This window comes from Crinia signifera, chromosome 3, assembly GCF_055691185.1.
Source record: "Crinia signifera chromosome 3, ASM5569118v1, whole genome shotgun sequence".
Lineage (NCBI taxonomy): Eukaryota > Metazoa > Chordata > Amphibia > Anura > Myobatrachidae > Crinia > Crinia signifera.
Genome location: NC_139219.1, coordinates 117067085 through 117083244, shown reverse-complemented (window position 1 = coordinate 117083244; position 16160 = coordinate 117067085). Strand labels below are relative to the sequence as shown.

Genomic DNA, 16160 nt, shown 5'->3' with positions numbered 1-16160 from the left:
ATACAGTGTATTGTGGATGGGGAGGAATAGAAATGTGTAAATGTGTAGATGTTGGGACGGCTAAGCAGCACTGAAGGGGGCTAACAAAGCAAATGGGTGGAAAAAAAAGTGGCACAGATTGTGGGAGGTAAGCCAGAGTGTTGTGATTTGGGTGGGAAGTAGTGAAACAGTTGGAGGAAAGACAGTGTACCAGATAGGAGAAAGACAGTAGCAGGGATTGGGGGCAGAGCAAAGGGGGTGAAGGGAAAACAGAGCAGCACAGATGGAAAGGGGTGACAGCAGTACAGATTAAAGGAAACTGTGGCATGGATGAGTTGGCAAAGCAGCAGGGATGGGGTGGGGGATGATGAAGTTGCTGTAATAAACTTTGAAACGTTGATTGCATCTCCGCTTTGAGAACCTCTATTGAAGAGAGTGCTGCCCTACCCGTTTCACTATTATTGGACCCCCCTGCTGGGAGAATCCAGGTGATGGCACCCCAAGCAAGTTTATGACTAAGGTGTGCTCACCCAAATTGTGACTATATATATATATATATATATATATATATATATATATATATATATATATATATATATATATACAGTATACACATACATACATATACATACACACACACAATTAATACCAGTTAGAACCTTGTTGAAAATGGACTAGGGATAGAAGAGAAGATATTGCAAGGGGCATCACCATGATTCTACGTAAAAGACCATCAAAATTTTAAAGTGGTGTCCAGATATTTAGTTACTGTATGTCCCTGATGGAGTATATATTACAAAAAAAAGAGAACCCTCTCTGAAATGATGGAGTTAAGAGAATAGCACTCACACTTAAGTTAAGGATGTTTTGCCATCTTAAAATTTACAAAGTTAGTTTGTAAATAAACATAATATTATATGATTGCATTACAGTACATGTATTAGGACAACTAAGTGTGTTAAATTTATAATGCTTACCTGTACTATTCTGCTAAGGTGACAGTCTGCAGCAAGCTCCAGACCCTGCTTTTCAGCCCAGGCCTCTATATGAGCTAACTGCTGGCGAACGATGGCGCCCCAATAGTGAGAACATAAGCCAGAGTCTGGATCAGTGACCAGCCTGTTGAAGAGCCACATGTTGATAAAGTGGAAAAGCTGGGAGAAGAGTTGGATGGTTAAAGCTGCATTCACCCGACAACGCCTCAGAAGAGACATGGCTCCTGTTAATGTGTGTAGGACATCATCTAGAAATACATTTTACAAAATTGTAAAAAAAAAAAAAGGGAAACATTTTTAGATTAGATTAATATTAAGAGACAAAGCATTAGCCTACTAAAATATTTAACTAAAAATGTATAGTTTCATCTTAAAAATAACTGTGTAATAAATTATCAATATTTCTGAAAAAAAAAATACTAACAAGCACCTTGCAAATAGAAAGGTGTATACTTTAATTACATACATTTAAGCATTAAAAAGTTGTGCAAATTAAATGTATTTGTTTCAGGAGAATGTAGACTGCCTGTCAACAGATCACATCTATGCAATAATCCTTCCTAGCCATAAAGAATGGGTATGGGTTGACAATGTAGACAAGCACAATAGTGGCAGGGATCTGTTGTATTTGACATGCCAACGATACTGTACATCACATTACTATCAAGTCGGATTCCACAAACCAATTCCCCTCTTGAAGAGAGAAATAATCTAAATATATTCCTACTCTGACACTAGTATACACCATACATAAGCTGAACTAGCAATTAAAAAAAATCACAAAATATTCAGTAGGGTTAAAAAAATAACTATATGCATCCTATAGTTCTGGAATCAATTATCAGATATGGTATGCATGTTTTTTGGGAGATTAAAATGTCATTCTCTCATTTATATCATTATACCTAGCTTTTACTAAATTGTTTTTCAGTGCTCTTCATAGTGACTCTATAGGGAGAATCACTTGGTGCTTCTACAAGACAATTATTTAGCCCTTGTATTCTCGCTCTTTTTCTGGATAACAATAGATCCCATAAATGTACATCTTCAAATATTTCTGTAAAATGCCAACTATTAAATATAGCGTAAGATTACCATTTCAAAATATATTTGACCAATGCCAAATGTACTACTATACAATTGTCATGTAAAATGCAATGTTATAGTATAAATTACTGTTAAAGTGTATGCTACTAAAGTTTTCTGACCTATTTTAGGCCTTTGTGAGATGTTCTCTTCTGGATCTTCTAAAAAAGCAGGCATAAAATTGCTCAGCTCTGACTGTAGACAATGCACCAAATACCTAATTTAATGCAGAGAAAACAAACATGAAAAATAGGATGCAAAATTATAGTTGTAAACACAAAATATGACATTGATGCATGCTGAATCGGCACAATGCAAAGAGGATAACACTGCTAGATAAATGACAGTTGGAACAAGATACGGCCACCGGGTCACTAGCATGATGGTCGACAATCATTAGGACAACATCATTAGGACGACAGGATCATTAGAACAACATGGGTTATTTAACTTTTTTTTTTGCCAAAATGTGCAGGCGGTATTTCATGCCCTGGGAGAACAAAATAGTGTGCCGAGCATACCGTGCACGAAGCATGGCGAGCGTAGCAAGGGTACATTTTGGTGTCCATGTTGACATGACATGAAATGTGCTGACAGGCGATATTTCATGCCCTATCATCCACTAGGGCGTGGTGGGAGAATAAAAGTGTGCCGAGTGTAGCGAGACAAGGCACCGTGCCCGAAGCATGGCGAGTGCAGCAAACCATGCAAGGGGACGCGGTGCTAGGTTTTAGTGTTTATGTTGACATTCCGGTAAAAAAAAAAAAAAAAAAATGTTGACTTTCCATGTCGACCTTCCTGCATGCATTCCTTAACTCATGTCGACCTAAATGCATGTCGACAATAATGCTGGTGACCTAATGATTCATACCCGTTGGAACACTATTTTAGAAATCCTAAGAAGTCTGAAAGCAAAACTAAACAGAATGTGAAATGATCTATTGTAGATATTGCATTTAATCGATACATATATAATTTGTTATATGCAGTTGTGCTCATAAGTTTACATACCCTAGCAGAATTTGTGATTTTCTGGCCATTTGTCAGAGAATATGAATGATAACTCACAAACTTTTCTTTCACTCATGGTTAGTGGTTGGGTGAAGAAATTTATTGTCAAACAACTGTGTTTACCTGTGTCTACCAAAATGACTCTGATCAAAAGTTTACATACCCCAGTTCTTAATACCGTGTATTGCCCCCTTTGACAGCTTGAAGTCTTTTGTGTTCGTTGTGGATAAGGCACTTTATTTTCTCAGACGGTAAAGCTGCCCATTCTTCTTGGCAAAAAGCCTCCAGTTCCTGAAAATTCTTGGGCTGTCTTGCATGAACTGCACTTCTTGATCTCCCCAGAGTGGCTTAATGATATTGAGGTCGGGAGACTGAAATGGCTACTCCAGAACATTCACTTTATTCTGCTGTAGCCAATGACAGGTCGACTTGGCCTTGTGTTTTGGATCATTGTCATGTTGGAAAGTCCAAGTACGTCCTATGCGCAGCTTCCAGGCTGGTGAGTGCAAATTTTCCTTCAGTATTTCAGATAACATTCTGCATTCATCTGGCCATCAATTTTGCCCAATTTTCCAGTGCCTTTGTAGCTCACACATCCCCAAAACACTAGCAATCCACCTCCGTGTTTCACAGTAGGAATTGTGTACCTTTCCATCATAACGCCTTGTTGACTCCTCTCCAAATGTAACATTTATGGTTGTGGCCAAAAAGTTCAATTTTGGTTTCATCACTCCAAATGACTTTGTCCCAGAAGTTTTGAGGCTTGTCTGTGCTGTTTGGAGTATAGTAAGCGGGATGCTTTTGTGGCATATGCGTAGTAATGGCTTTTTTTCTGGCGACTCGACCAAGCAGCCCATTTTCTTGAAATGCCTCCTTATTGTGCATCTTGAAACAAGAGAGTCCTGTATTTCAGCTGAAGATATTTGTGGATTTTTCTTTGCATCCCGAACAATTTTCCTGGCAGTTGTGGCTGAAATTTTTGCTGATCTACCTGACAGTGATTTGGTTTCCTCAGAATCTCTCATTTTCCACTTTTTAATTAGAGTTTTAACACTGCTGATTGGCATTCTCAATTGCTTGGATATCTTTTTATACAGTTCAATTACCTTTTCCCGCAGATCCTTTGACAATACTTTTGCTTTCAACATGACACAGAATCCCGACACACGTCAGGGCAGCACTGGATGAAAGATACAAGGTCTTTCAGGAGTCCAGAAATTGACCTTTTATTCACACACACACACACACACACACACACACACACACACACACACACACACACACACACACTGATTACAAGCAAACAGATAACAGGTGAGGATGGTTACCTTAAATAGCCATCCAAACCCGTTTGCGTCAACTTGTGTGCATGTTATAAGGCCAAAATCTCCAGGGTATGTAAACTTTTGATCGGGGTTATTTGGGTAGTTTCTGTTGTCATTATGATTTAAAATGAGTGAATTAACAAAAAAAGAGAAAAAAAAAAACTCGGGTGGGATGCACTCTAGATCCCCTAACTGAAGTTGTTCTGTTAATTTATTTTATTCATTTTATTTATATATTTTTTCTGCTGTGCATTATAATTTTTTTGTATTTTTTATTTTATTAAAATTATTTTATTTTAATATTTTAGTATTTGTGATGATATTATATGAAGGTAATTTCGTTCTGACACAGGTATCACAATTGATGTGTATCTACTTCCCAGACTGAGGTCTAAACGCACATACCACTGCCGTGTGAACAAGACCAGGCGAAATGTACGTCCAGGAATCGCCGCTCACGTGACCAGCTGTCGGTCCCCATGTCGCCGAGAGTTACAGCGGGCTACAGCGTCTAGACCCGGTAATCGGACCCCCTCTGGTGTGTGCGGTTAGACTTCAATCTGGGTCCCACTAACACAAAGCAGGGCAGTGGTCCGTGTGCATCATACCTTCTTTTCCTTCTTTGTCCTATATGGGAGATGGGTGATTGAGCTCAATCTATTTGGTCCGAGTGTAATGGTGGCTATCATTTTGCACAGTTGTTCCTGGGTTAACAATAATATATAGTGGGATACTGTACCTAGTAACTCATTACGCAAACCAACTTGAGTATTGCGGTGGCGTGAGTGCATATCTATAATGCTTGGTGACCAGCGCTCAGGCACTAACATGCATAGGATGTAGTGTGCGTGTACTATATGCGTATAGTGATAGACAAGTCTGTGAGCCAGTATATAAAATGAAAAGTTATTTATTGAAGCGGAGTGAAAAGACAAGAAAAATGACTGCACTGTTAAGCGCTGTGTTACAGCAGCTGTTGATAGCCGGGGTATGGCTAAAGGACACAGCGTGCTGTTGACACAGTCTCCTGTGTGGGAATGCACAGTCAGGTAGGGGAGGGGGGGTGATGGTGGGTGGGGGCAAGTGGGGGATCGGGGAAACACAGTTCGGAGGTACTGGATTTGGGCGGTGCCCAGATAGTCCCGGACTGTAAATGCAGGAGTTAGACAGCTGGATGCCCACAACGGGGGGAGTACAGTCCTGGGTCAAGGAAGGTGTCAGGTTGTCGTCGAAGGCTGGCGTCCCAAACACCTCCGGCGGTGCACCGTGCACGTACCTGATACCCGCTTGATCTTCTCCCGTCTGGAGGGTCCTCGGCGATGTCCACGGCTTGGAGACTGTACCGGCGTCTGCTGCAGGAGAGGACGCCGGCTGTCGATCCACGCCGCTTCTACAACAAACAGCCGCACTTCCGGGTTCTGCGGAGATCGCGTAATCGGAGGTGTGAGCTGGTTGGTGGAGCAGGGTGGGCTCGACTCCTGGATAGGAGGAGACTTGGAAGCTTGTAGAGTGATGTTGTGTAGATGGATCCAACGCGTTTCTGCCCTTGTGGGGCCTTTCTCAAGGATACCTGGGGTTGCTGGTGAGCCTGGTTTATAGGGGTTGTTAGTCACTCCCTCTTGGTGGGTGGTGGCCATAGGTTCCCGGCGCTGTCAATCAGAGAGGTTGTGTAATCAGCTGATTGCACGGGGTTCTCTGTCAGTTTCATCTCTGTGCAGCAAGAATTATAATGCATTGTGTGCATATGCATACTGGAGGTACTGTTCTGTGTGAGGTGATTAGCCTATGGGTGATGCCATGTATCATCTAGAGGTTGTTCCCAGGTTAAAATCTATGTTCAGCCCTTTAGGTGCTAGTGTCTGCAGTTGGAAAATCCAAAACAGTTCCCTTATATCAAGTTGTTGGGCAAAGTCCCCTCCCCTCCAGTTTTTCTTAGGTGCTTCTATGATGGTGAATTCCAATCCCTTGGGATTGGAGTGATGTTTTGCTTTGAAATGTGAGGACACACTATGCTGTTCAAAACCTCTTTTAATGTTCCTCACATGTTCATATAGTCTGGCACTCAAAGACCTAATAGTTCTACCCACATACTCTAGTTTGCAGGGACATCTCAAAAGGTATATGATACCTGTAGTGTTGCATGTAAAGGTACTTATGTAGTAACTGGGCTGCCGATTTTGAAATCGGGTCCATCGCATCGCATCGCACCCGACCAAATCGCATGCGATGCGATGCGATGCGATGCGATGCGATGCGATGGACCCGATTTTTCCATAGGATTCAATGTTAAAATGGACTGAGTCCATTTTAACATGGAATTCAATGGGAAAAAGGAGTCCTTTTCATACCCCTACTATCCAAGTGGGCATGGAGTTGGATATAAACCTGTGGCGAGCGTAGCGAGCCACCGAGCCCGAAGCGTGGCGAGCGTAGCGAGCCCCGCGAGGGGACACAGAATACCGTCCCCTCGCGGGGCTCGCTTCGCTCGCCACGCTTCGGGCTCGGTGGCTCGCTACGCTCGCCACAGGTTTATATCCAACTCCATGCCCACTTGGATAGTAGGGGTATGAAAAGGACCCCTTTTTCCCATTGAATTCCATGTTAAAATGGACTCAGTCCATTTTAACATTGAATCCTATGGAAAAATCGGGTCATCGCATCGCATCGCATCGTATCGTATGCGATGCGATGCGATATCGCATCGCATCGCATCTGATTGTATGCCTTAACTTAAGGCATACAATCAAAAAATTGGCAGCCCAGATACTACATAAGTACCCATGTAAAGTGTTCCCTATGTGCGAATGTCCTGTCTATAGTTGTGGAGTACCAGGTCATCTGTTTTTTGGTGGTCAGGTCTTTGCATGCCTTGCACCCTGAGCATCTCCCACAATGAAAGAAGCCCTTACTGTCGGTCAGGGTCGTCTGTTTGATGGATGTGGGTTTTAAGTGATTTTTGGTCAGTTTTTGTTTCAGGTCTGGGGCTTTTCTGAAAACTACTGTCGGTCTGTTTTGTACGTGTGTGGTGAGGTCAGGGTCTTCGCATAGGATGTGCCAATGTCTGTTTAGAATCTTTTTGAGCGGGTCAGCTGCTTGGTTGTATTGGGTGATGAAGAGTATTTTATTGTTGTCTGTGGTTTTATTTTTGTCTTTGACTATCAATGTCTCACTACGTTCCATTTTAAGTATGTCTTGTTGTGCTTTTGTAACTAATTCTAGGTCATAGTTCTTTTCTAGGAATTGTTGTCGCATTTCTGTCGATTGTAGTTCATAGTCAGATGTTTTGGAGCAGTTACGTCTTAACCTGTGAAATTGTCCTTTTGGTATGTTACTGAGCCAGGGTTTGTAGTGTCCACTGTTGTATAAAATGTAGCTGTTCACATCTACATTCTTTTTGTATGTTTTGGTATGTATTGTGTTCTGGTCTATGTATATCTCCAAATCTAGGAATTGGACTGATGTCTTGCTGAAGTGTGTGGTGAATTTTAAATTTCTATTGTTTTCGTTCAGTTGGTGTATGAATTGGTTAATGGAATCTTCTGAGCCTCTCCAAATGAATATGATGTCATCAATGTATCGCCGCCATAGGATCAAGTTGGCGCTCCAGTCATGCTCACCCCAAATATGGTCCTCCTCCCACTTGCCCATAAAGAGGTTTGCATAACTGGGCGCCACTTTTGATCCCATGGCGGTCCCGGTGGTCTGTAGATAAAATGCATTGTCGAACCAAAAGTAGTTGTGTAGTAAAATGTAGTCTAGGGATTTGATAATAAAGTCTATGTGTTCTGGCGGTAGTTGTGATGCTGTTTCTAGAAAGTGTCTGGTGCTGTTGAGGCCTTGTTTGTGGTTAATTATTGTGTAAACCTATGGCCACCACCCACCAAGGGGGAGTGACTAACAACCCCTATAAACCAGGCTCACCAGCAACCCCAGGTATCCTTGAGAAAGGCCCCACAAGGGCAGAAACGCGTTGGATCCATCTACACAACATCACTCTACAAGCTTCCAAGTCTCCTCCTATCCAGGAGTCAAGCCCACCCTGCTCCACCAACCAGCTCACACCTCCGATTACGCGATCTCCGCAGAACCCGGAAGTGCGGCTGTTTGTTGTAGAAGCGGCGTGGATCGACAGCCGGCGTCCTCCCCTGCAGCAGACGCCGGTACAGTCTCCAAGCCGTGGACATCGCCGAGGACCCTCCAGACGGGAGAAGATCAAGCGGGTATCAGGTACGTGCACGGTGCACCGCCGGAGGTGTTTGGGACGCCAGCCTTCGACGACACCCTGACACCTTCCTTGACCCAGGACTGTACTCCCCCCGTTGTGGGCATCCAGCTGTCTAACTCCTGCATTTACAGTCCGGGACTATCTGGGCACCGCCCAAACCCAGTACCTCCGAACTGTGTTTCCCCGATCCCCCACTTGCCCCCACCCACCATCACCCCCCCTCCCCTACCTGACTGTGCATTCCCACACAGGAGACTGTGTCAACAGCACGCTGTGTCCTTTAGCCATACCCCGGCTATCAACAGCTGCTGTAACACAGCGCTTAACAGTGCAGTCATTTTTCTTGTCTTTTCACTCCGCTTCAATAAATAACTTTTCATTTTATATACTGGCTCACAGACTTGTCTATCACTATACGCATATAGTACACGCACACTACATCCTATGCATGTTAGTGCCTGAGCGCTGGTCACCAAGCATTATATATTATTCTCTGAGTTGGGACTCACTCGACTTAGCAGCCGGCAAATTTAGGTTTGAGCGCCACCATCAACTATTGTTAGCATACTGTGAGTGCATATCTGTTATTTTTGATCTGCCATATATTGGTTCAGACACAGTGCGTGTTCAATCAGTGGATAATCATTACCTAACAGCTGTCTGTTAACCCGTTAAGGACTGTCTACATATCTATGTGAATAGTATGTTTGGGAGAGCTCGCTGTTGAATTGTTTCAGGTGATACACTGTTGCAATTGGCATGAGTTTGAACTGCAGCATGGTTACATATGTTTCAAATGACACATAAGGTACTATTGTTTCCCTTTCTATATACTATGTTATTATAGCCCAGTTGATTGTAGGAACACATTCAGCCTCCATAGGAATAAAGGTAGCACCAAGATATACGTAATCAACTACATTTTATTGTATATATGTATATAAAAATTGTGTGTGTATATACTTAATTTTCTTGGCAATTTTTGAATTTTCCTTTGACCAATGATTAGACCCCTACCATCACTCATTTGAGTGAAACACCTATACCACCTATGGTATATTATGGACAGGGTGATATGATGGACAACTTTTCATCCATTTCATATTATGCCAATGATTACTGAGAAGTACTGTAGATACACATCAATTGTGATACCGGTGTCAGAACGAAATTACTTTCATATAATCGCTGGGAATTTGAATACAATCTTTTTACACAGCATATTAGTAGGGGATATATTAATATCACAAATACTAAAATATTAAAATAAAATAAAAAAAATGAAAAATAAAATAATAGTGCACAGCAGAAAAAATATATAAAAAATTAATAAAATAAATTAACAGAACAACTTCAGTTAGGGGATCTAGAGTGCACCCCACCCGAGTTTCTTATTTCTCTTTTATTTGTTAATATGACTTGGTCCAACTCGGTGGTGCACCACTGAACATCACAGTCACAACCCAGGAGCCGTTAGGGCCAGAGGTGTTGAGTGGTGTATAATAAAATAATTATATAAATTAGAATCAGTTATATCCATTAACATATTCCATTAATCTAATTAATTATCCCTATATATATAGTGCAGTTCCCCAAAACAATCCTTGTTAAAATGAGTAAACACAGTAGTTTGAAAATATATGGCTTCACCCAACCACTAACCATGAGTGAAAAAAGTTTGTGCGTTATCATTCATATTCTCTGACAAATGGCCAGAAAATCAAATTCTGCTAGGGTATGTAAACTTATGAGCACAACTGTAACATACACAGAATTTAAATGTAGACCGTCTCTAATGGTTGCCAATAGATAATACATTCAAAGGTTTCCCCAATATCTTTGTTTGAATGCAGTAAAGAGAAATCTATGGCTAACATTGATATAAGTACAAATAATGTGAATGGACATAGGACTCAAAATAATTTCTTATAAATGTACTTGATTACAAATCTATTATAGCACAGGAAATATATTTAAATTAAATTACAATATAGTACTATAAGATAATTACTTTTAATTATCACATTTACATCCATACATTCACACACATTGGGTGAGATTTAATAGGGTGAGAGATTCAGAAAGTGAGAGATTTGGTAAGAAATCTCAATTTTTTTTTTTTTTTTAAGTGGCAATCATTTGCACTGCAAAGCCAGTTTGATTTTGAAGTGTAAATGATTGGCACTTTAAAAACTGGAGATTTCTTACCAAATCTCTCATCCTATTAAATCTCACCTATTATATTTGCCCACATTTTGCCTTATGCTTTGCAGAACTTTCTTAAGTACCTATGTTCTAATGACCGTCAAAAATGGGTTAACCACTGATGTTTGATGGCTTTCCAATGGAAGACTGCAGCTATTAGCAGTGCTGTGAAGTGATGGGAGTTTGCTTTCGGAATCCCTTCATTAATGGATGGTTACAATTAAAAGCCATCATTACTGTATATAAATGCAGCTTTAGAAACTTTAAGCAGGAACATTTGATGAAGTTTGAAAAGGTGAAATCTGTTTTAAAAGTACAATATAAATGGGAAAGTTTGTTCCTAAAAGTCGAAGCACAGTCGTTCATAAAATTTCTTGACACTATTTTAAGTTATCCAGCCATTAGCTCCACAGTTTGTAGCTAGACATTAAAAAGGTCGACAGTCAGAAGGTTAACCTACTTGTTCATACTATACTATCCAAGTTTTACACTATTCAACTTCTCAGAGGGAGAAGTCGCATAAAAATACCCTTGAATCTCCTGGGGGATTCCCGGGCGACAGGAACACATACGGTCCTTTTGCATGCAATACAATTTCCTGCTGCTGTGAGGCTGCCGTCGTTCGACTCCGATCTGATGCGTACAAGACTGCATGTGAAATCGGATCAGATCTCAAACACATTTGGTTAGGACACATTTTACTTAATTTCTCAAACCAAACCATCAGAATTGCCAAATCAAACAAGTAATTTAAATCAAAACTGGATACATTTTGGCCACTAAGGGAGATAGGTTAAACTGGATGGACTAACCTCTTTTTTCAGCCTTAATTACTATGTTACTATGTAAGTGAATAGCCAGATCAAGATTCTAATAGTGCCAGAAGCATGGCGAGCGCAGCAAGCAACGCGAGGGAACACGTAACACTGACACTGTGTCTATTTTGACCAATGATGAAAACATGACAAACTCCTGTCCAGACCCCCAAAAAATCATATGTTGAGGTTGCATCAAAATTTAACATGGAATTTGCAACAAAATAAATTGGTGTTAATCACTAGTATTAAATTGGTGTTAAGCACTAGCATTACATTTAACTTGTACACAAACATAAGAAAAAAAATGGTACTTGTGTATTAGCACGGCGCCCACTAAGTAGGAAAACTGCATCACATCGCATGGGCCATTTAGTGCCATGCGATTTTCCTATGTAATTTATTCACTACTCTCTCAGCCCCAGGCCATCGCATTGCATCTGCCGCAAAATTGCATGCGATTTTAAATCGCATGCCATTTTATAGGGTGTGCGATGCCATGACATTAGGTATACAATCATCGCATCAGCCGCAAAATCGCATGCAATCTGCTGCAATTTTAAAGGGTGTGTGATGCCATGACATTAGGTATACAATAATATGATTGTATGTCCCAAAAATAGGTTTAACGCACCCACCCACTTTCCACGCCCCCGTGGCGAGCGCAGCGAGCCCCGCGAGGGGCGGCGGAATGCGTCCTCCGACTTTTTCATTACCCCACTATCCTTGTCGGCGTGGAGTTGATTCTATATAGCGTGGCGAGTGCAGCTTCGGGCTCGGTGGCTAGCTGCGTTCGCCATGCTGCGGGCTCGGTGGCAAGCTGCGCTCGCCACACTATATAAAATCAACTCCACGTCGACGTGGATAGTGGGGTAATGAAAAAGTTGGAGGACGCATTCCGCTGCGCTCACCACGCTTCGGGGTGGCGTGGATAGTGGGGAGGGTGCGTTACACCTATTTTTGGAACATACAATACAAACATATTATTGTATACCGAATGTCATGGCATGGCATACCCTATAAAATCACATGCAATTATTTATTTAACAGTTTCTTATATAGCGTATACATATTCCGCAGCGCTGAACAGAGAATATTTGAACATTCACATCAGTCCCTGCCATCGCTTGCAATTTAAAATCGTATGTGATTTTGCGGCAGAAGCGATGCGATGGCCAGGGGCTGAGAGCAGTGAATAAATTACACAAAAAAATCATGGCCCATGCGATGCGATGTGATTTCCCTACGGTGCAGTACGTATGTTAATTGGGTGCCGTGATAATACACAAGTACCGAAAAAATAAATGAAGGGTCTTACTTAAAAGCCATCTGGACCAAATGAGCCAAAACATCCTGAGAATCTAATGTGACTCGACTGAGGTCTCGGTCTTGTTTTATAAAATTAAGCAGCTCTGATGCATTTGCCATCCAGAACGCAAGTGCTCCAGCGATATTTTTTTGCTTCTGCAAGAATAACAAAGTAATTACATTAATCACACATTATCATAAACTACCACAACATATACTATAATGCATCAGTTACCAGAAAAATAGTTGTATATTTGGTTGTGGTTTTTCTTTTCTATACACATATTTTAAGGTGTTCAATTTCAGAACATGGGACCCAATGCTATTAGTTTCACTATCCATGTACACATATATTGGGAACAGTAAATTGTGGCGAGCAGAAAGAGCAACCATGGGCAAAATGTGGTGAGCAAAGATTAATGATAATCTAAAGACGTTTACCTATTCTAATTCAGTTGGTTCCATGTTCTGAACCTTTTTCAAGATGTGTGATTTGTGATATATTGTATATAGTGTGAACACATATCTGTTACATTTTGATTGAGGCAATTGACAGGGGTGTGGATCAGTTGGTCACCAGCAAGTTGTTAGACAGTCATTAGGTCGACACATTTAGGTCGACATGAGTTAAGTCAGGTCTACCTTCCTGCATGTCAACATTTAGGTCGACAGGGTCATTATGTCGACACGGGTAAGGTTGACAGGGTCATTAGGTCGACATGGGTAAGGTTGACATTGAAAAAGTCAACTTTGTTTGTTTGTTTTTTACCAGAATGTCAACACAGTCAACAAACACTAAAACGTAGCACCGCATCCCCTTACATGGCTCACTGCGCTCGCCATGCGTCGGGCACTATTTTATTCTCCCACCACGCCCTAGTGGATGGTAGGACATGAAAAATTGCCTGTTGGTACATTATTGCAAAAAAAAAAAAAAAAAAAACAGTAAAAAACACCATGTCGACGTAACGACTCTGTCGATCTCAAGTCTCAAAAGTCTCAAGTGTCTCAAAAGTCTCAAGTGTCTCAAAAGTCTCAAGTGTCTCAAAAGTCTCAAGTGTCTCAAAAATACCATGTCGACCTCCCTGCATATCTACCTTAAGTAATGTCAACATCATGCTGTTGACCCAATGATCGTATCTCATTGACAGTTCATTTTTCTGGTAACTAATGTACATGTGTTGAAGCATAGTACTAGCCCCACTGCCACCTCTTATGCTGTTAGTTGCCAGGAATCACAGTATGTGGTATCAGTCTGTCGGAAATCTCAACCAAAAGTATGCTAGACCAGGTTAGATGAGATCAAAAGAGTACAAAAGGTAACATAGATAAAAATAATAAAGGATGTGTATGTGTATATAGATAGATATACACACACATACATGTACACAAACACATTTGTCTTTTATCCACATTGAGGTGCATTAAGCAAAGGCTTATGAAATGCCAAAAAAAAAGGTGCAGTCACAAATAAATATTATAGTACAGCACAAGTCCCTTGCTGAATGAGTGGTATGAACTGTTCAGCCCAGCCAGTTGAAAATAAATAAATAAAAGTACTCTTAAAAGAAAGCAGCGCGAGACTAAGCTAAGCCGAAGTAGCTCGGATTGTTATATCCTACCTGGTCACCCTGGTCTACTTCCTGGAAAATAACAGATGAAGAAATCAAGCAGAACAGAGAAAGAAACTTGTAAACAAATATGGCAGGAATAGCTGTAAAGCTCAGAAAGTAAGACTGCAAAACGTATACAAGGCGGTTTTATTTAAGAAATAATAATATTCATTAAGACAAATGAAAAAGGTGTGAGCATGGGGAATACAATCTTTGTGTGCATATTTTCATATGTATGCTTTCTAAATGCACAGCAAATTAAATACAATACTAGATCTTTGATTCTGTTGAAGAAAGGTTAAACTTTAAACTTAAGAAAATAGTACCCCCAGTTTGTAACATTACACTGGACTGTAACTCAAATTCTGAGCAGTATAAGGGAAAGAACAGATGAAGTCGGCTTTATCTTTGCCCGTCGCTCACCAGAGACTCCTCTCTGGTGTGTGCCGGCGATAGACACTGGGACGCGCGTACATCTCACACGCGTCCCAGTATCACAGCGGCTGGGCAGCGTCTCCCTGCCCGTCTCTGTTTCAGGGAGACGCTGCCCAGTTTGGGCGGAGTTGGGGCGGCGAGGGTGACCGGTGGCGACGGCGGGAGAGGCAGTGAGGACCCCCGCCAAGCTGCATTGCCACGGCGGTGGATGGAGCCATCCACTGCAAAGATGGAGCCTGCTCCATCTGTATATATAACTTTTGTCTTAATACATGGTAATAACCATAATTTGATATCACCAGACTGAGCTGCAATATGTAAGGCCTATATAATTATAATTATTATATACACATAATCAGAGGCTGGAAGCCAGAGTTGCACATAAAGTATTTTGTTCAAAAGTGTTTTGTTACAAGTGTATTAAAATTAACATAGCATGAGACTTCCGGTTCCAGGCTGCATGGGCTAGCAGGCAGTTCCTGGAGCTCCGCTACTCCTGCCGTGAACGCCACCTTCTAACGGCTGTATGCAGCTTCCACGCACCCCAGCACAAATCATCCACTCCCCCTGCTGCCGATGGACAATTTTGTCACCTGCTCCACCCAGCATGGACAGCTCGCACCCCGCCAGCAGAAACGCCGCTCAGCAGACATGGGATACTGTCATTAGGTCTACAGCAGTTAGGTCCACAAGCATTGGGTCGATACCACTAGGTCGACATAGGTCAAGGTCGACACAAGCATTAGGCCGACATGGAGTTTTTCACTGTTTTTGTGCAATGTGCGGACAGGCAGTATTCCATACCCTACCATCCACTAGGGCATTGTTGGAGAATACAATAGTGTGCCGAACATAAGTGGTGCACTTAAAACTGTGTCCATGTCAACTGTGTTGACATTTTGGGTATAAAAACCTGTGAAAAACTCCATGTCAACCTTTTGACCATCGACCTAAACCGATGTTGACCTTGCTGCCTGTCGACCTAGTGGTGTCAACCCAATGCTTGTCGACCTAGTTGTTGTAGACCTAACGATCCACACCCGACAACATGGCAAAGGATCATGTCGCGAACTGCAGCATAACAGCCTCCAAGAAAGCTGCAGCTGATTCGCCTGATGCAACACATCCGGTATGCCGTGCGCCAGACAAATCTGGCACTTATG

The 16160-nt window shown here is 41.6% G+C and overlaps 1 protein-coding gene across 12 annotated transcripts in view; it reads right to left on the bottom strand.

Moving 5' to 3' along the window:
* Positions 1 to 16160, bottom strand: part of AFDN (afadin, adherens junction formation factor) — a 723489-nt gene that overhangs the window by 415876 nt on the left and 291453 nt on the right. For 10 of the 12 annotated variants that reach the window (XM_083176399.1, XM_083176400.1, XM_083176410.1 and 7 more), the window contains 4 exons: positions 14572 to 14592; positions 12960 to 13105; positions 2183 to 2277; positions 957 to 1222 (listed from right to left, as the gene is read on the bottom strand). In XM_083176399.1, the coding sequence (XP_083032525.1) occupies positions 957 to 1222; positions 2183 to 2277; positions 12960 to 13105; positions 14572 to 14592 (528 nt within the window). The remainder of the gene's footprint in view (positions 1 to 956; positions 1223 to 2182; positions 2278 to 12959; positions 13106 to 14571; positions 14593 to 16160) is intronic. The other 2 variants (XM_083176401.1, XM_083176411.1) reach the window with 1 other exon arrangement.